Raw genomic sequence first — 21,550 nt, forward strand, 5'->3', positions numbered from 1 at the left:
CCTAAATAAACATAGGCCAACCAAATAAATATATTTCTACATTCCCTATTTGTGCTGCAACCAACTGAAAAACAAGAAATTGCACAAATGAAAACATGCTAAAAAATTAGCTATCAATACCAATTTTTATATATAATTATAAACAAGACAAAACAAAATAAAACAAAACAAATAACACACATTTTTTTTTTTATGTAACTTAATCCTAGTGGGCTCCAGCTGGCACTGCACCTAAAAAAGCCTAAAACAAAGAGAGGAATTTCCATGTTGCCAATTCACTTATAGGATAAGTTTGCCTTTAGGCTGGGTTCACACTGCTGCGGCTAGGAGAACCGGATGTGATTCGCACCGCACTGCACTGCAGTGCAAATCACTGCAGTCCCTGGGGGAGGTGTCCCTTTCCGCCAATCAGCTTTCACACACTATACAACAGCTCTAACTGCAGCTCTCGATCCCCTCCTCTGTGCTACTGACAGATGCAGAAGGATTTTCAGCACTTTGAAGGGATGTAGAAAAGAGAAGACTGCAGATAAACAAGTGAAACTTATGTAGGAGGATTTTTCTCATCTCCGTGTATCATCTGGGACTATTTATTTCACTGGGTATATAAGTGGATTTACATCCACTTTAGCGCATATTACAGTCTAATATTTTGTGTGTTTTTTTTGTTTTTTTTTATGAAGATCATTGATGGGAAGAGCACAAATACTCGGACATTTGGTTACTCTATTGCTGGAAACATGGATCTAGACAGAAATTTATACCCAGATATAGCAATTGGATCGTTATCAGATTCTATAAATGTTTTCAGGTAAGATAAAAATATGGTATCCACTAATGTATATGGTTGTGCAAGCCTCATAACTTTATCCCTAATTATTTTCTTTTTCACAAAAGGGCACGCCCCGTTATCAGTATCAAGAAGACAATCAAAATGACGCCCGACAAAATTGACTTCAATAAGAAAGATATGAACTGTGCCGCAGCAAGCAAAATCTGGTAGGAAATTGGTTTCTATTTGCACTAAGTACTTCTGTCCCTGTTTTCTTGATATCGTGCCTCAGAATCACAAATGAGAACAGCAACATATACAGGATACTCATAACCAGCCAATCAGGTTCTCTTTGACCCCTTTCACACTGGGGTGCTTTGCAGGCGCTACAACGCTAAAAATAGTGCCCGCAAAGCGCCCTGAAAGAGCTGTGCTGTGTCCCCAGTGTGAAAGCCCCGAGGGCTTTCACACTGGAGCGGTGCGCTGGCAGGGTGGTAAAAAAAAGTCCTGCTAGCAGCATCTTTGGAGCGGCGAAGGATCGGTGTATTCACTATACCGTTGGTAAAGCGCTGCTGCAGCAGTGCTTTGCGGTGGTTTTAATCCTTTCTTGGCCACTAGCAGGGGGGTAAAACCGCCCCGCTAGCGGCCAAATACTGCCGCTAAAACGATGGTAAAACGACGTCGCTTCCACCCCAGTGTAATAGGGGCCTTTCCTCCATTCTGCATGGGGTGAATGATAGGAAGAAGCTTAAAGGCTGCCAGGCAAAGAATTTTTTTTTCCTGAATCATACTTAGGTGGATGCAGCATTGGTTCAATGCTGCATCTGTCCCCTGCCAGCTCTAAAACTGAGAACCGATCGATCAAGCAATGCCAATTGCTTGGTTCTAAGGGCTCCGTGAGCAGCGATCTGTTGACTGTCAGTCACTGGCTCTCTGCTCCGCCCTGCACTCATTGGAGCACTGGACTGTGAGGGGCAGGAACGGGCAGCTCAGGCTCTATGTGGCTCACTGAGAGCCTGAGCTGGGTGCCGGTCCAGTCATGTGGGTGGATCCCGTCCATATTGACGCAATCCTTCCCGAGCCTGGACCGGCTCTGTAACGTCAACCGACAACAACGGGATTCAGCCTACTGTCTGCTGAAAATGGTCACGGGAATGCAAAACAAACTTCACTCCTGTGATCCATAGGGGAAGGACAGCTAAATAAGCTTTGACTGTCCTTCTGCTTTAAAAGGAGATCTAGTACTAATTAATAAATTAACATATAAGCTTCAACATGATCATGTAATTGAAAAAGGTCTTTGTTCAGGCGCTTCCTGTTATAGAGTGGCAGTGCTTTGGCTCTGTCTCCCAGTTGTGCCCTAGCCTTGTAAAACCGGCCTTAAATGGGTCATTTTCTTTCCAAAATTGTAACTAAGAATTTCCATTAAAATTTTTGCACTATTAGTGGGGCTGCAACAATGACCGCTTTTCGTGCAGTCATCAAATTTGAGTAATCAGACAAATTTCTAATCAATGATGGGATAATCGTGCATGAGCTGTGACCTGGTAAGAAAAGAAGATTCCCGGCCACAAAATGTATTTTCTGTAGCAACATGAGGAGAAATTGAAGGATTGGTTGGTTAAATTTTAAAATCAATGTTGGCGCCATCAGAATACAAAATGCACAAAATTTCAGATTTCTAATTTGTTCGGAATTCGACTCATGTATGGCCTGCATAACACAGGTTACAGATATAGACCACAAGTAGCTGTTCAGCACACATTGTATAGGCATGGTCTATTGTTGTCACCATCAGCCTACCCACCATTAAACATCCCATACAGTCATTGCTGGTCTGCATGTAGACTGGAAGTAATTGCAAAGATCTACAGCACCGAGATGCAACAAAGGATGAAAAAAGCAGGGACACGAGTATTTAAAAAAAGTAAATTGTTTAAAATACAGTGTTTTTGAAAACTAAGGGGTTAGTTTTTTAATGTTTTCACCCAAGATTTGCACAACTTTACATATTCACATTTTTCTAATTTAATCTTATGTGAAAAATGGGTAAATCTTGGGTGAAAATTGTATAATTCTTGGGTGATTAAATTGAAAAATGGACCCCCTAATGTCATTCAGTTAGGATTTGCATATACTTTAAAGCTGAACTCCAAGCAAACAGCTCAATACATAGATAAAATACATACAGTATGGGAGCTGGGATTTGTATGTCTGTCCTTCCAGTTCTGAGATCTGCACAACTCTGTCCTACAGTGCAGTCTTGGGAGGGAACATGATCTTTCTCTGCTGCAGTTTCACTTTCACTTGCAGGCTCCCTCCCCACCCTTACCCTACGACTGGACAGTAGAGGAGAAGCAGCAGATCCTTAAGCTTATCTCTCTGTTATTTCACCACAGCACACCTGATTGGCTACTTGTGCTGCTTCTCCTTTCCCCCTTCTGAGCTCTGCTGTACTGTGGACTGCAAGAAGGTGATGTTAAAGTGTAACTAAAGGCAAAACTTTTTTTTAGTTTTGGATAGAATGGGAAGGGATTAGAACACCTGTCAGTTTTTTTTGCTGTCTGTGTCCTCGTAGGGAGATTCACCCTCTCTAGTTGTCCAGTTTACCGTTATCATTGAAAATGAAAGTAAAAGAAACCTACATTTTGTGTTGTTCCCAAAAAGTAATAGGGAGAAATCTTCCAATGGGGACACTAGTTCTGGTGACCTAGGGGTCCCCAAGTAATTCCCTTGATTTGTAGGGATTTCCTCTCACTTCCTGTTTAGCTATGGGACAGGAGGTGAAAGGAAATCTCCCAAATGGGACACAGATAGTGAAAAAAATTTGACAGGGGTTATAACCCCCCCCCCCCTTACTGTATCCAAAATGAATAAAAAAGTTTTGCTTATAGTTCTACTGTAAGCCAAGTTCAGATACTTACATTACTTGCATTTAAAAAATACACTTCACTTAATGATGTATTAATGAATAAATACATCATATTATATCTGCCTGGAGTTCAGCTTCAACTAAATGCAATCAAACAGGCAAAACTTTCTAATTAATGATTTTTTTTTTGTATTGTTTAGTTTGACAGTTGACGTCTGTTTGTCGTATACTGCTATTCCCCTTAATTACAATCCAGTTCTAAGTAAGTGCATTACTATTTTCTAATTAGCTTTCTAGCTATAGGTAAATAATTTGCTGTAATATAAATATCAGTGAGATGACAAGGATGGGACTATGAGGGCAATTTACTAAGACTGGAACAGTTAGAATCTGAAGCAGCTGTGCATAGTGACCAATCAGCTTTTATCTTTCATTTTCAAAGCTTCAAGCGGAGTTCCAGTCATAATTTTTTTACAGTATTCAGCAGCATTAAATCTAAAGAACAACCTGTGGAAAAATATTTCTTTTTTTTACTCACCTTTTCAGGCTTGTTGCTAGGGGGTCCCTCGTAATCTGCCTCTTCCTCTCCAAGTGCTCGCTAGTACTCCTGGGAGATGCTTGTCATCATTTCCCAGGAGTCTCTGGGCATTGCCGAGGGCTTTGTTGCCATTACAACGGGGAGGGGCACTTCCGACGACATCGTCCGTTGTGATGGCAACATCAGAAGTGTGCGGCGCTGAGCCATACATACGGCGCATGTGCGAGAACGGGCGGTGCATGCTGGTCGCTCAGCTTCACCAGAGCCCAGAAGATAGTGCTTGTGGGCTTCACATGCCCACAAGCACTATGGAAACTGCCACGATAGAGTAATATAGCATATATTCCTCTATGAAATCGGCAATTGAGCAGCGATTAAACAAGCCTTAAAGAAAAAAAAATCTGCATTCTAAAAAAATGTTTTTTTTTAACAGTGGGAACTCCGCTTTAATTGAACAAACTGAAATGAAAAGCTGTTACTATGCACAGCTGTTCTGGATTCGGTCGGATAATTTATTTTTTCGGTACGCTCACCAGTTAGTGTCCCTGATCACCGCCACAACCGTTATATGATAATGCTGTACTGTACTGGTGACAGTATGTAAAAAAAAAATTTCTTCATGTTCCAAAAATTCTGACAAAAAAATTACAACTTCAAAAAACTCATCAGGCCTCTTACTAAATACCTTGGACTGTCTACTTTCCTTAAATGGGTCATTTGGGGGTATTTATACTGTCCTGTCGTTTTCAGGCCTCATGAAATGATAGGCCGTCAGTACATCAGGGTTGATCAATCTTCAGATATACAGGCTTTTAAGTACATAATGGGGTTTATTTACTAAAGCTGAAAAGTGCAAAATCAGGCTCACTTCTGCATAGAAACCAATGAGCTTCCTGGTTTTATTACCAAAGCGTCATTGAATAAGCTGGGGTTAGAAGCTCATTGGTTTCTATGCAGAAGTGGGTCTGATTTTGCACTTTCCAGCTTTAGTAAATAAACCCCATTGTGTACTTAAAAGTGGGGTATGCCTGTATATCATAGTTTATGGACTCTATTCACACAGACTAAATATTATACACTGATTTGGGTTATTTTCACCAAAGAAATGTAGCAGAATACATTTTGACCTAAATTTATGAAGAACAATTATTTATTTGTAATATTTTATAACAGGAATTAAGAAAAACTATTTTTTTTCAACAATTTCAGTTTTTTTTGTTTATTTAGCAAAAAATTAAAAACTCAGTGGTGATTAAATAAAAGAATGAAAGCTCTATTTTTGGGGTACAATGTTGCATGCCCATGCAATTGTCATTCAAAGTGCGTCAGCGCTGAAAGATGAAAATTGACCTTGGTAGGAAGGGGGGTAAAAGTGCCCAGTATTGAAGCCGTTAAGTCTTGTTGTTTTCCTATTATAAGAAATTATAACTATGTATTAGTCTATACGTAATTCTTCTCTTTGGCTTCCTACAGCCCTCGGCTACACGCTAGATGTGGAAAGTGAAAGGACTAAATTAGGTTTGTCCTCCAGAATTGCGAATTTGCCAGAGCCAGGAACAGTAACCCTACGACAACAAGGCCAAGACAAATGTTTCCAGAAAGTTCTACATGTACAGGTAAGGGCAGCAGTAGACAGACATTTGTTAGGACAGATATTGAAACTAAAAGTATTATGCCGCGTATACACGGTTGGAATTTTGGTCGGAAAAAGCTCTGATGGTTTTCCCGGCGGAATTCAGACGGAATTCCGCTCAAGCTGTCTTGCATACACAAGGTCACACCAAATTCCGACCATCAAGAATGCAGTGACGTACAACACGTACGACGGGACTATAAAAAGGAAGTTCAATACCTTCAATAGCTTCCATCTCATATTCCATGTGCATACACACGATCGGAATTTCTCATAGAAAGTTTTTCCGGCTCTCAATTTTTGCTGGCGGGAATTCTGCCAGCTAAATTCTGATGGAGCCTACACACGGTCGCATTTTCCGATAAAAAGCTCTCATCGCTCTTTTGCTGGTCGAAATTTCGATTGTGTGTACGCGGCATTAGGGTTCAAAAAGGGGGAAGTGGTCTTGTGATTGGCCTGGCCTTCCCGCACCTAAAGGGATACCGTGACTGGGTGGAATGAGGTAAATACCCAATCATGTGCAAGAAAAGTTTTAAAAAACTGGACCTTTACAAGCACATGATTGGATGATTGAAGTGACTATAACTTCATCCTATTTACTAATTCTAGCGACCATTCAGTTGAATGTGAACAGTCCTTTAGTAAATCAATCCCCCGACTACTGTACAGCAGACTTACAATTGTTTTGCTATCTTAGGAAACTATTAAAGACAAACTTCGACAGATTCCTGTGTCTCTTACTGTGGATATTAAAAATGTCCGTCGGAAAAAGAGACAAAGTGGCTCCCTGCCAGAACTTATTCCAATCCAGGATGCCAATGAGCCCAAAACAATCACAACAGAGGTAACTCATTTATTTTTATTACTGCTTTTTTGAATGATTTTGCTCATGTCTTTAAAATGTAGAGGTGTATATAGATGTTGTTGTATGATTCTTTATTGCATTTGCACAATATTGCACCCAGCTACATTGGGAAAACATTTTTGGTAAATAGGATCCTGCACTATGCACGTTGCTTTAAGGCTTTATGCAAACTGGGCAGAAAAAAATGCTACGTTTACAGGCGTTTGGTGTTCATTTTTTTAGCCTGTAAATACACATGTATATCAGGCTCCCTTCACACCTAGGCGTTTTAGGGCGTTTTTCTGCTGTAAGCCGCAGCTCTAAAAACGCCCAACAAGACAAATCCTATTCATTTCAATGGCCCCTGTTCACATCTCAGTGTTCTGATGCCTAAATCAAAATGCCTTTTGCTCAAAAAAGTACAGGAGCTTCTTTTTTTGGCAGATGTCAGGCGGTTTTAATTCTTTTACATCGGTGACCTTTTACCCTTGAAACTGCCTGTACAAAAACTCTGCAAAACTGGAAAAACGCCAGAAAAACAGTAACGCCTAGGTGTGAACAGAGCCTAAGCTTATATGTCCATGTAAACATAGGTGTTTACAGATGTTTACAGGCTGAAACATAAGACCATCACGTTCAGGAGAGGAGCATTTGGGCAGAAAAAAGTGAATGAACGTGCACAAATGAGCATAAGTTTGCTTTAATGCTAGACACGTTCAGGCACGTTGATGAATTCCATAAGCTAGAAGAATTAAAGCGATTGTATGCCCTGAGAAAAAAGAAAAAAAAAACCTGTAAGGCAAAGGCATAATGAGCTAGTATTCACCACATACTAGCTCATTATGAAGTACTTACCTTAGAACAAAGTGTCCACACCGCTTCCCGGTCACCGCTGAAGGAGCTGACGTGTTCCCTCTGCATTTCTTCCGGCATGCGCGGGAGTCCTCCGTTCCGGCAAAGATCTCTGAATTTCCGCCATGATCCGCCGGAGTGCATGCGCCAATGACATCAGGGTGAATAGCTCCTAAACCATGCAGGTTTAGGATATATTCATTTTACCTACAGGTAAGCCTTATTATAGGCTTACCTGTAGGTAAAAATCTCCAAGAGGAGGATACAACCGCTTTAATATTCTGGTCAATAGAATGCATTACTGTCAAACGCACATAAACGTGTGTGCAAAATGCGGCTTTTGCTGAATTTTTTTTAAGCGGCTTTTCTCCTGCCAGCAAGTAGTAATTTAGAGGAGCACTTAAAATCTCCTTAGAGTGAGATAAATTTTTTCCAGTAAGAGGCTCTGCATGTGGATAAGGCCCCTTTCACACGGGGTGGATCCATCCAAGCGGAATCTGCCTGTTTAGTGGGGGATCTCTCCGCTGATCCTTGCTAAGCAGGCGGATGACAGGTCCGTGTCCATTCCAAATGCAGAGCAGACACTGACATAACCCGCTCTCCTCTATGGGGCGATTGGATGGAAATGGACTGCATGTCCGTTACCATCCGATTGTCATCTGATCCGCTGGAATCTACTTTTAGAGGATTTTTATTGGATCGGATGCCGGCGGGTTTACCACAGGAGCACCTGTATTTGCAATTTTGGGCATTGAGCACTTTCCATCATTTGAAATTACAGGCATACTCCACTTTTAAGTACACAATGGGGTTTATTTACTAAAGCTGAAAAGTGCAAAAATCCGGCTCACTTCTGCATAGAAAACAATGAGATCCTAACCCCAGCTTATTCAATTAAGCTTTGGTAATGAAGCCTGGAATCTCATTGGTTTCTATGCAGAAGTGAGCCTGATTTTGCACCTTTCAGCTTTAGTAAATAAACCCCATTGTGTACTGAAAAGTGGGGTATGCCTGTACCTTGAGTGGACTTGGACTGTTCACTGTGTATATTTATGAACTTTCTTTATTATTTTTTATTTATTGGTATATCATTAAGGATTGTTTTGTATTCACTATTAATTTGCAAGCACATATGCACTTAGGTACTGCTGGAGTATTAATTAATTTGTGTTGTTTATACATTTGTATTGATATTTGTATTATTTATATTTGCGTTGTTGTTAATATGTATCTAGCAAAGTATTTAAAGGGGCATGCGAACCTTTTCTTTTTTTGCTTAAAGTGGTTCTAAAGGCAGCAGATTTTTTTTAATACCGTAATGCATTCTATCCATTAAGATAAAAAAAAACTTCTGTGTGCAGCAGGCCGCCCCTCCCCCATCCCCTCAACCCCCCCAATACTTACCTGAGCCCCATTTCGATCCAGCAATGTGCACAAGAGCCTATGCTTTCTGAGGACTCTCCCTCATTGGCTGTTAATCAAAGTCATTTAGCCAATGAAGAGAGAGAGGCGGCGGGGCTCTGTGTCTGAATGGATACACAGAACGGCGGCTCGGGAGCAAGCCAGCTCAGGTGCCCCCATAGTAAGCTGCTTGCTGTGGGGGTACTCAGCAGAAGGGAGGGGCCAGGAGCACCAGCGAGGGACCTGAGAAGAGGAGGATCGGGGCTGCTCTGTGCAAAACCACAACACAAAGCAGGTAAGTATCAGATGTTATCTTTAAGCAAAAAAAACAAAGACTTTAATATGACTTTTAGTCTGGTATTCAGGCTTTTTTCAGGTGCTGCATTCGGTAGTTTTAGACCAAGCCTAAGTCTAAGGCTGGTCAAACAATTTTCTTATACAGTGTCCCTTTAGATTTACCAAAACTATGTAATTTGAGGTGAAACCTAAACACTTTCATTGTGTATGCAATCAGGCAGGCCCTTGCACTGCATAGTTGAAGGTAAATCTAAAGGAAATTGAACAAGAAAATTGTATAATGTATGGCCAGCTTTACTGAATGATTTACTAGAATATGACTATACTGATGCCTAGGCCGTATGCCATGGATATGTTTAGCCAACCAGTTTCTATGTTGCTTTTAGGCTCAGTTTCTGAAAGAAGGATGCGGTGAGGATAATATCTGCAACAGTAACATGAAGATCTCTTACAGCTTCTGCAATAAAGACATGGACACCTACACCGAACTGAAGAAGTATATAACTAAACATATTTTAAATTAGGAGCTGAACTTCAGACATATATAAATGCTTTTAATATTTAACACAGTTGGGGTTAAAACTATCATTAGTACCTGCATTTTTCTTGATGTCAGCCACTGACACTCATTGCAAAGCAGAGCTCAGACTGGGAGCAGTAGGAGCAACACCAGTCTGGCTCCTCTGCATACACATGTGCTGACAGGAGGAGAAAGCAGAGTGAGCAATGTGAAATATCAATGTGTTGCTGCAGGCTGTAGGCAGGGAGGTGACACCACTGTATTCCTTAGTTTTAACAAATAACTTAGTGGCGTCACCCTACTGACTGTGCTTTTTGGCAAAGGTGTATGAATCACAGAAGTAGCTGAACAGAATTACAAATCCTTTGGTGTAAAAGACACTTTATTTAGCTGTTTGTTGGTAAATTGGCTTCTGTAATACACTTTGGGGGAACTTTACTTAAAGCAGAATTCCACCCAAAAGTGTAAGGTCCGCTTATCTGCTTTCTCACCCCCTCCGGTGCCACATTTGGCACCCTGCGGGGGGGGACAGCAGTACCTGTTTTTGACAGCTACCCGTCCCCACGTCTGGGAGACCTGGGTGTGGCTCGATGCGGTGAGGTCCCCCGGAAGTTTGGCCCACTCCTTCCCCCGCCGCCGGACCATTCACAAAGCACAGTGTGCTCCACGCATTTGTGCAGTATGGAACCGGCTGTGAAGCCCAAGGCATCACTGTTGGTCTCCCTTACAGGCAATGGAGGCAGCAGCACCCGAGAGCCGATGGAAACATCGGATGGGGTGCCGACATCGCTAGATTCCAGGACAGGTAAGTGTCCTAATAAAGTCAGCAGCTATAGTATTTGTAGCTGATGACTTTTCATTTTTTTGTGGGGGGTCTGGACCTCCTCCTTAAACAGGGACCTTCAGTCATTTCTTCATCTTTCCATCTATTAAATCTTCTGCCCTTGTTGCTTCAACTTTGGCAAGTAAAAGATTTTTCTTCTGCTAGTAAATACCTCACACAGCCCACTTCCTGTTTCTTGTCTGGTCCTTAGCCTAGGCTTATGGCATCATGCACAGCTCTCTCTTTCTCTCACTCTTGTGAGAGTTAGCCAGGAGGGGGGGGGGGGGGGACCATAAGAGGGCCAGTGAGAGCTGCAGAGCTGGAGGTGTGTAAATCCAGGAAGTGAACAGGCAGCAGCTTCAGCTGCCCACAGTTAAAATGGCTGCAGACAGACACAGTTAAAATGGCTGCAGCCAGGGGAGGGAGAATTCTGAAGCATATTTGGCAAGTACAGATCACAGTATACATAAAATAATATGCAAAGTGTTTGGAGGGAAGCTTCAGAATGGCAAAGATGTTTTATTACAATATACTGATCCTGAACTCTCTACTTTCTGCATAAATAATGCAGTGAAACTTTGTGAAAGCACAGAGCAACTGGTTCTACTTAAATGTATTGCTTTACATCTCCCAAGCAGCGATATTGTAGACATGAAAATGCATCTTTAATGCAGGTTAGCAGAATTTATAAATGCAGCACTAGTATTAGAAAACCAGCAATGCTATTGAGGTTATAACACACCACTGCTTTATAAATGGAGCTATAAGGCCTCGTTTTCATTAGTGGTTGGGGGCATTAAAATGATGTGGTTGAGCCATGGTATTGCTACGCCCAACCACTTCCCCTTTAGTTGGAAAGACAGTGGAGAGGAGTGCACATATGCCACAGCTGCATTGCTTTGCATCATGGTGCAGCAAACATTATCACTGCTGTCATTTTCAGAGGGCAGTGCTGCCCCCTCTATGCAAAAAATATCTAAAACAATATATATATATGAAAAAAAAATTACATATATATATATATATATATATATAAATATATATATATAAAAATATCAAAAAATAAATAATAATAAAATAATATAAAATGTATCATGAAAAAGGTATTTTCTTTTATTAAATGTATCATGTAATATTTTGCTGGCCATCATGTGTAAAAATCTGGACTGGTATGTTGTATCGTTTTTCAAAAATTAATTTTGTCCGCTCAAGCACACCACACATGTGGCTGCATGTGTGCGGGCATGTGTGACCTCAGAATGAAATTGTGTCATGCATTTAAAAATGTGTGACGGTCAGTGAGAATTTAAACCAACTCTGTGTATAAGGGCCCCCCAATATCTGAAGTGCCCCAGCCCCCCCCCCCCATGTCTAAATCTGTCTCTGGATACACCTCCTCGCCACCTCTCATATACTTACTACTAAAGAGGGATTCAGATGTGAATGCGGACCACTGTTCAGAAATCAGTGCTTGTGTGAACTAGCCCTAACTGTTACTGTTTTCTGATATCACAGAGAGAATGGGGTTGCAGTGTTGGCTCTTCAGGACCAGAAACATATTGCTCTCGAAATTACAGTAACAAACAAGCCATCAAATCCTAACAATCCCACAGCAGATGGAGATGATGCCCATGAAGCCAGGCTTATCGTAGATATGCCAAGCACTCTGTCTTTCTCTTCAGTCAGTTTCCCCACAAACCAACAGGTAAGTAACAAGCACTACTGGAAACTCATTTAGAGGTGATCTCCAGGCATGACCCAAATGTAGCCCCAAACCTTCCCCATCAAAGAATGTCCCCAGTATTATTATTTTTTTATTTTACTTTGTTCCAATAAGGGGAAACAATTTTATTACCCCCCTCTGACCATCCCCGTCAAAGAATGTCCCAGTATTATTATTTTTATTTTTTATTTTACTTTGTTCCTATAATGAGAATCAATTTTATTACCCCCTCTAACCTTCCCCATCAAAGAATGTCCCATTATTGTTATTATTATTATTTTTTTTACTATGTTCCCATAATGAGAAACCATTTTTTTACCCCCTCTGATGTCATCCGTGGACAGAAAATTGTTGCAGTGGCAGCTGCTGGTAGAAGGGATCAGCAGGGTGCCTTAGATCAGTTCAGATCAGTTTTTCACTACACACAATTTGAGAACAAGCTGGGAAAGAAGAATGCATGTGGAGAGGGGCTGGGAAAAAAAAAGAAAATCTGTGTATCTTCTGAGAGGGGATATGATTAATGCCGCGTACACACGACCGGATTTTTCGAGGGACTATGTCCGACGGACTTTCGGTGGAGTTCTGACGGACTTTCCGAATGAACGGACTTGGCCACACACAATCACACCAAAGTCCGACGGATTTGAATGTGATGACGTACGACTGGACTAGAATAAGGAAGTTCATAGCCAGTAGCCAATAGCTGCCCTAGCGTCGGTTTTTGTCCGTCGGACTAGCATACACACAAGCGTATTTCTCGGTAGGAACTGGGTCCGGCAGAGTTCCGGTGGAAAAATTTAAAACATGTTCTATTTCTAAAGTCTGCTAGATTTTTGGCAAGCAAAGGTCCGATGGAGCCCACACAAGATCGAATTGTCCGATGGACTCGTTCCGTCGGAACTTTGCTGTCAAAAAGTCCGGTCGTGTGTACATGGCATTAGATATACAAATACCATACTGGTGACCCCACAATAGGGATAAAACTTTTTAGTGGAAGGGAGTTTAACAAGACACATGCCCACTCATTAAAATTAGAAGAAAAGAGGTTTAACCTTAAACTACGGAGAGGGTTCTTTACTGTAAGAGCGACAAGGATGTGAAATTCCCTTCCAGAGGCAGCGGTCTCAGCGAGGAGCATAGATCATTTCAAGAAACTATTAGATAAGCACCTGAACGACCGCAACATACAGGGATATACAATGTAATACTGACATATAATCACACACATAGGTTGGACTTGATGGAATTGTGTCTTTTTTCGACCTCACCTACTATGTAACTATGTCTAACAATGGCAGACAGAGCTGGTAATAATTTTTGGGTTTTCAGCGCAGCAAGGGCAGCGTTGTCATTTTTAAAGGAATAAAACTTGGTGTAAAGTAAATATATTGCAGTGATGCATGAAGTTTTTGCCCATACATATACTTGAAGTGTGACCATAGCTGGTTTTATATGAGAAATTTCATGCTTGTGATCTCCTCCCGTGTCTGATCGGATCGGAGTTTTCCCATAAGCGTCCCGCCAGAGTTAACTGCGATTAGAAGCTCATTTGGGAATTTGCTTGCTGTGAGTTTCAACTGAAAAATCAACATGAAAAGCTCTCCTGTGACTTTGTCCTTTTTTCTGTTCTGCGGTCAAAGATCTTTAATACTATTCTTTACGTTTATTACAATACAGGAAAAACAGGTTTTGTGCGTACCGAGTGTAAACAGAACAATAGTGGAGTGCGACCTTGCAAACCCTTTCAAAAGAAACGCCAACGTATGTGATCATTTTCGTTTTTTTTTGTCATGCACTTGTATTATTATTGCAGTTATAATTATTGTAATATTGTACTTATTCGTTTTACTATTTTATTACTATTATATTTAATTTTATTTTATATTATATAATATATATATATATATATATATATATATATATATATATATATATATATATAATATTTAATATAATTTTATATTTTATAAATGTTTTATTTATTTATATATTTATTATATTACTATTTTGTTTACTATTTTTTACATTTATTTATAAATGTAAATACTTTATGTATATAGCAATAACATTTCTAAGATGTTTACAAGCTTAAAACGGTATTAAACCCAAAAGCAAACAATTACTATGTTGCAGCTTACCAATTCTTAGATGTGGTGCCTGCATTCGTTTTCATTTTGAGGCTTTCTTTTTTTTTCACCTGGTGATCTAGCCAGTAAGCCCATAACAAATTGTTATGCAAATGTAGCAGTTAGAGAGCTGAGACAAACTATTTGCTACTGACAGGAGTGCTTACAATGCAAAAACAGAAGGGCGCAAACGCCTAGCGCATTAGCACCATAACCATTAATTGAATGTCAGAAAAAATGATTAAGAAAAAGAGCAACAATATTTGGGACTTTAAATGAGGTAGTAGGGGCCGTTCAGATCCCCTCCTCCATCCCGGGTTCAATATTTAGAAAAAAGGGAGCAACGGATGGGACTTTGTCAAAAAAAATATTGTACTCACAAACAAGAATATAAAATGGGTATATTGAACGCCAACTCCAGCCGTGAGTGATAGCTTCCACTTTTATGGTTGGGAGGCTTACGTAGGGGACAGACCGACTTCCTCAGAGCTGATCAGATTTTATTTATTTATGTAAAACCCTTATCACAAAAGAAAAAAACTGTTGCTTTAACTGCTTTAGAAGTATTAGCTGAAGTTTGGCTTTAAGTTGTTAGTGTATCTAAATCTGCTAGTGCACCAGTAACACTCCCCTTCCCCCAGCTGACAATGCTGCTCTCCAAAGCTGTCTCTGTGTACTGTAATACAGGAGGTGTGTAACTGGCCAGATCACCAGGTGAAAACACAGAGGGAGAAAAGACTAAAACATGAAAACAAATGCAGCCACTGCATGTAATGATTGGTAAGCTGCAATATATTACATTTTTGGTTTTGGGTTACCACTTTAAAGTGGAACTCAGAACAAAACTTTCATTAAAATATATTCCTCAATAACCACAAAGGATATAAATCTACATTGTGGAGTTCTGTACTTTCTGAGCAAGTGATCCGGGACAGTTTACAAACTACAAAAGTAAAACGAAAGACAATTCGAGAAAGTCAGGCAACTCGTTTTTTCAGAATGGGAGGTCAGTAATGGCAGCCTTAATGTTTCTCTTAAAGTGGAACTATACTCACCTCCCCTCCAGCATTATGATGTCCATGGGCTCCCTCACTGATGACATCTTTGCCCGACCTTCTGTTGGGATTGGGGTCTTTGGGCATTTGGATTGGTTGTGCCCAGATGACATAGCTCCCGCGTATACACAGGAGTTCATTCATCCCGGCATATGCTGAAACTGTACACTGTGTTGCATATATGCTCAGTATACATTGTCAGGAAAATAGCAAACAGGCAGGTAAGAATTCATAATTCTTTATTGCAAGGGACATAGCGGTGGAGATTTAATAAAACTGGGACACTCAGAATCTATTGCAGTGGTGCATGGTAGCCAATCAGCTTCTAACTTCCACTTGTTCAATTAAGCTTTGACAATAAAACCTGGAAGCTGATTGGTTTCTGTGCAGAGCTGCAGCAGATTTTGCACTCTCCAGTTTTGGTAAATATCCCCTAGTATGTCAATCCTGCAGTTAAAAGCCTTTGAATCCATACACTTTGGGTTTGATTTACTAAAACTGGAGAGTGAAATATCTCGCAGCCAATCAGCTTCTAACGTAAATTTTTTCAATTAAGGCTTGGTTTACACTTATGTAAATTGGATGCGGATTTATTCGCATCCAATTTGCATAACAGGAGAGTGTGGCCGGTGTTCTGCCATATAGTGTCCTGGCATCGGATACTGTCCGCCCTGTGCTGCGCATGCGCAGCACGGAGCAGAGGAAGCTTTGGAAAATCTCTGAAGATGAACGATGATGTGAGTTGAGGTGGTAGCCCCACCATCCAAGTGGACATAGGGCTGGTGATATTAGAGAGCCCCTCGCCACACTTCGGGCATGGCCTCAATGCGCTCGGCTCTTTTATATTCCAACTCTATGTCCACTTGGATGGTGGGGCTAGAACCTGGACTCACAGCGCAGGCGCCGTTCATCTTCGGCTATTTTCGGAATCTGTGTGTGCTGTGTACTGCGCATGCGCAGTACACAGTGGACACTATCCGATGGGGGACTCTATATCATAGGACACCGGCTCTGAAAGGAGCCGATTCACACACCTCCGGGTCGACTGTGGTCTGCATTGGAAAAGGGTCCTGTGCGTCTTTGGCTCCCTTTCAGGTCCAAATTTAGGCAAAAATTGAGACCTGATTCGCACCGGACAGGAATGCATCGGACCCCCCTCTGCGAGCCACGGCCGCAGCTTGCTTGAACCCGGCCTGAAAAAAATATTGCCTTCTTGTCCACCCAAAACGAATATTCCAGAAATTTGAAAGATGTTTGATAGGTTACACCATCTGCTTATTTGTTAGGGAGTTGGTAAGTTTCTGGGACTGCACACCAGATTTGGGCATTATTAGGAGAACCCAATCTCTTCTTTGTATTTTTTTTAAATTTTATATCATAGAGAAAGAAGCAGGAGGAGCTGGAACACACAAAATTGGGCATTACTCAAAGGTTCCAGGTTAACAGAAATGGAGATGGGAATTATGGCTTGGAGATATCGTTGTTGGAGTATCCAGGTTATATACTAAGAAGCCAGTTGACTCATACCACCAGGCTAGCTAAAAGTTTTAAGTGTAATACAGGTGAACATACCCTTTAAAGTGGTTGTACATCAACTCAATAAAGTCACTAGACTTAGGAGACCTGAGTGGAGGGAAGGGACACAACCCCCTCTACACAATCATAGGGAAACATGCACAGCCGAGGCTGTCAATCACAGGCTGGGTGCTGGAGCTCCCCTAGCCTTCACGATCCTTCTCAATTCCTAAGTCTGCGGTAACACCGGGTACGATTTAAAGTAATGTGATTTAAAGCCCAACTTCGACCACTACTTCAGCACTACTTCTGTGGGATTTGTAACAATTTGATACAACTTCAGTGCTACTTCCATGATGGGCTGTCCATGTCACAGGAAGGAACAGTGATGCTGTGAACAAAAGTTTAACTAGCAAAGGGCTAATATTTAACTTCTTTCAGGCTCAAGTAGTGCTGATAAGGACACAGGCACAATTTGCAGCACAATTTACATTATAGTCTATGGCAGTGAATTGTTCTGAAGTCCAGAAAATGTAATGCATGAACTACTTCTAAAATCACACTACTGTATATACGCGAGTATAAGCCGACCTGAATATAAGCCAAGGCACCTAATTTTACCACCAAAAAAATGGAAAAACATATTGACTCGAGTATAAGACTAGGGTGGGAAATGCACCAGCTACCCGTAAATTGCTTATCATTTACAGCCCATCAGAAACCAGACTGCAGACAGAAAACACATTCAGTGCTTTGGATTGAGACAAGTACACAATATAGAGGGATATGCTTTGTTCATTTTTCATATCAGAGGTTTACAACAACTTTAATGCCCCGTACACACGATCGGACTTTCTGACAACAAAACAGTGAATTTTTGTCCAAAGGTTGTTGGCTCCAACTTGTCTTGCATTCACACGGTCACACAAATGTTAGCCAACAATTACGAACGTAGTGACGTACAAGATGTACTTGATATTTCCATTACGACTGCTAGTTTTACAAGACCGGGCGCTTCCGGCTCGTACTTGATTCCGAGCATGCTTGGACTTTTGTCCGATGCACTTGTGTACACACGATCGGAAAGTCCAACAACAAACATTTGTTGGCGGAAAATTTGAGAACCTGCTAGCCAACATTTTTTGGTGGAAAGTCTGACAACAAATGTTCGATGGAGCATACACACGGTCGGACTTTCTGCCAATAAGCTCACATCCAACATTTGTTGTCGGAAAATCCGATCGTGCATACGGGGCATAAGATTAAGAAAAAGGTAAAAAATTGCAATTTCAAAGTGAACTAATGACGCATAAAACAAGCTGCTAATTAAAAATCCGTCTCTGCTTTCTTCCAGGTAACATTTTATCTTGTTATGAGTACAAATGAAATAACAATTGACACCAAGGAACTTCAGATTCCACTCATGTTGGAAACGTATGTGTTTTTATTTACTGATATAGTAAAGGTTTGGGTGATTGGGTGATTGGGTGATTGGGTTATCGCTCCAGCATCTGTCCGTTCCCAGCTGCGGTATTGGGCAGTGTGGTGCGTAATTTAAAAAATAAGTATTTAACAATTCCTTACATATGTAAGAACTTTTTCTTTTTTCTTTTGCAGGACAAGCTCTCAGTCTAACCTGGGCCCTGTAGTTGCTAAAGCCCGGGTGGTTGTTGAGCTTCTGTTGTCAGTATCAGGGTAAGTTATCGAACAAATAAAGTTTAGCAAAACTTCGTTCTTTGTCTTACAATTGCAAATAAATGTAAATTTCGTTTTGCAAGCAGTCTGTTCCAAAGGCAATGTACCTTCCAGAAAAATAAAGCAAGCAGCTCATTTCAAATCGAAACCAAATGAACTTGATGGACTTGATGGTCTTTTTTCAACCAGACCATGTAACTATTAAAGTACCTTACTCTAATAGGTTTTCTTTCTTTCATAAGGGTTGCCGATCCCTCTCAGGTGTACTTTGGAGGAAGTGTGGTTGGAGAAAGTGGCATGAAAACAGAGGACGATATTGGAAGTTTGGTGAACTTTGATTTCAGAGTGAGTATTGTGATTTGTTTATGTGAACGAATGCCTTGTTTTATTTATTATTCTGGAGCGCCCCCTGCTGATCAAAACATGTAATGCCACATACAATAATTTCTTCAGTTCACTGTGAATTTATTTGAGCACCGATGACAAATAGCGACACCCCAACGGTGCCCTGAAAAAGATATTAGGACTGCCATTGCTGACCTTGTTATACAATGCCAGTTGCCTTTCAGTCTTTGATTTAAATACTTTCTAACAAAGCATGGGAGAAGTAAAAACCACGGTGGCTGATTAGAGTACATGTTCTTGGGTCAGTTATTTAGAAAGCTTTAGGCCTGATGCACACCTATGCATTTTTAATGCTTTTTGCATTTTGCAGATTTTCACTACAGCCCATTTACCATGGTTTCCTATGGAACATGTTCTGTAGTGCAAATCTGCAAAATGCAAAAAGCACTAAAAATGCATAGGTGTGAATCAGGCCTTAGGGCCAGTTTACACCATAGCAACGCAGTCCAGATGCATTTCTCCATGCGTGTTTTTGATGAGTTTTTGATGCTTTCCAGCACCTTTTTTTCCCCTCTTCTTTCTTTGTCTTAAATGGGGACATGTGTGGTCTGGTGCATTTTTTGTGCCTTTATGTGCGTTTCAGTGCATTTTTGATGCATTTTACATCATTCCACTACATTTCAGTGCAGAAAAAATGCAGCATGTTCTACCTTTTTTCTGGAACTGGAATGCACTGGTGTGAACTATTCCATTGGAAACCATATAACCTACTATCCATTTGTTTCTGAAATAGGGAAAAAAAACGTACTGGACTGAATGTGGTGTGAACAAGGCCTTAGGCCTGATTCACACCTATGCATTTTTAGTGCCTTTTGCATTTTGCAGATTTTCACTACAGAATGTGTTACATAGGAAACCATGTTAACCCCCCTAGCGGTATTCCCGAGTCTGGCTCGGGATAAAAATTGAGAACCATTAGCGGTAACCCCCGAGCCAGACTCGGAATTGCATCGCTGGATCCAGGATGAGTTTACTTACCTTATCCCCTGGATTCAGCGATGTCCCCCCGCTGTGTGAGCGGCTCGTATTCCGCTCGATCTATCACGGAGCCGGGCTCCGTTCCCTGCGAGCATTGTAACGCAACGGTGCCAAATTCAAAAAGTAAAACACACAAATTACATACAGCATAATGAAATCTTACAGATTACATTGCTGTATGTAATTATTTCACATCCCTTTTGTCCCTAGTGGTCTGCCCAGTGCCCTGCGTGTCGTTTTATAATATAAAAACAGTTCTTTCTGCTTGGAAACTGAAGATTGTCCATAGCAACCAAAACTGTCCCTTTACAGCAAAAGTGGTTTTAGACCAGCTAGAAAACAGCGATAATAAATTAGAATCACTCGCAGAATTGAGTGATAGTGATTTGTGGGGAGATCCGTCGTCAAATACTGAAAAGTAATGACAGCAACAATTCTGCAACTGAGCAAATTTCTGTGTTTTTGATTTGATTACATTATTGAATCATTTTTATTATTATTATATTATTATTTGGTATAATTATTTATAATTATTTATTATATTATAATTTATGATTTCATTTTTCAAACTTTATCATACCCGGGATTTCTACTAGACTCTTGTTTGGACAGATTTAAGTGAGTTATTCCTAAGAATTACAGGACTACAATATAAAACGCCAAATTTCCATGCAAAATAATTGTATCGCTTTAAGCACCTAAAATCAGAAATAATCGTACCGCCAGGGAGGTTAAAGGGACTGTAGTACAAATCCGCGAAATACAAAAAGCACTTTTTGGTCAAACGTTACTGCACTATTGTAGTATTTTTGTTTTTTGCAGATAAGTGCAATTAATATTATCCAGAGGTCCTACTGGAGGTACACTGTATTACCAAAAGTATTAGGATGCCTGCCTTTACACACATGTGAACTTTAATGGCATCCCAGTCTTAGTCTGTAGGGTTCATTATTGCGTTGACCCAATGGTCAAACATTCCCATAGACACGCTCCTAAACCTTGTGGACAGCCTTCTCAGAAAATTTGAACCTGTTATATTTGCAAAGGGTGGGCCAACTCAGTACTGAACCCAACGGACTAAGACTGGGATGCCATTAAAGTTCATCTGCGTGTAAAGGCAGACGTCCCAATACTTGCTCAGTTTTGAGTTGGAACTACAAGTCCTAGCACACCTTATTCCCACCTCAGCTTCTGTGTCTCTTTGCATGCCAAAAAGTATGGCCAATAAGGGCCCATGTACTCCATTTTGCTACGGTAAAGAATGTTGTGTGCATGGCTCCACTGCGGTGCTTTTCGCAGCACAGTACAAAGTACGGTATCGTGTGTGTCTTGCTGCAGGAAAATGCAGTTTTCTATTATTGTGGTGCATTTCAGTCTATTAATTTTGAATTGACTGTTTAATACAGCACATAGCAGGGAATATGCTGGAGTGCACAACATTGTGGTGAATGGGCTTTAAGGTCAAGGGAAAACCACGGGCACTCTTCCGATATTATGTTTT

The 21,550-nt window shown here is 40.8% G+C and overlaps 1 protein-coding gene across 2 annotated transcripts in view; it reads left to right on the top strand.

The window, feature by feature from the left end:
* The window catches only part of ITGA6 (integrin subunit alpha 6), a 135,064-nt gene that overhangs the window by 93,279 nt on the left and 20,235 nt on the right, over positions 1–21,550 (top strand). For both annotated transcript variants that reach the window (XM_077448006.1, XM_077448007.1), the window contains exons 9-19: positions 684–811; positions 898–999; positions 3,845–3,906; positions 5,656–5,798; positions 6,513–6,659; positions 9,596–9,705; positions 12,068–12,257; positions 13,953–14,036; positions 18,326–18,405; positions 18,589–18,666; positions 18,909–19,011. In XM_077448006.1, the coding sequence (XP_077304132.1) occupies positions 684–811; positions 898–999; positions 3,845–3,906; positions 5,656–5,798; positions 6,513–6,659; positions 9,596–9,705; positions 12,068–12,257; positions 13,953–14,036; positions 18,326–18,405; positions 18,589–18,666; positions 18,909–19,011 (1,227 nt within the window). The remainder of the gene's footprint in view (positions 1–683; positions 812–897; positions 1,000–3,844; positions 3,907–5,655; positions 5,799–6,512; positions 6,660–9,595; positions 9,706–12,067; positions 12,258–13,952; positions 14,037–18,325; positions 18,406–18,588; positions 18,667–18,908; positions 19,012–21,550) is intronic.

Source organism: Lithobates pipiens, unplaced genomic scaffold (assembly GCF_037356315.1).
Source record: "Lithobates pipiens isolate NorthernLeopardFrog02 unplaced genomic scaffold, aLitPip1_a1.2 Scaffold_22, whole genome shotgun sequence".
NCBI classification, from domain to species: Eukaryota; Metazoa; Chordata; class Amphibia; order Anura; family Ranidae; genus Lithobates; species Lithobates pipiens.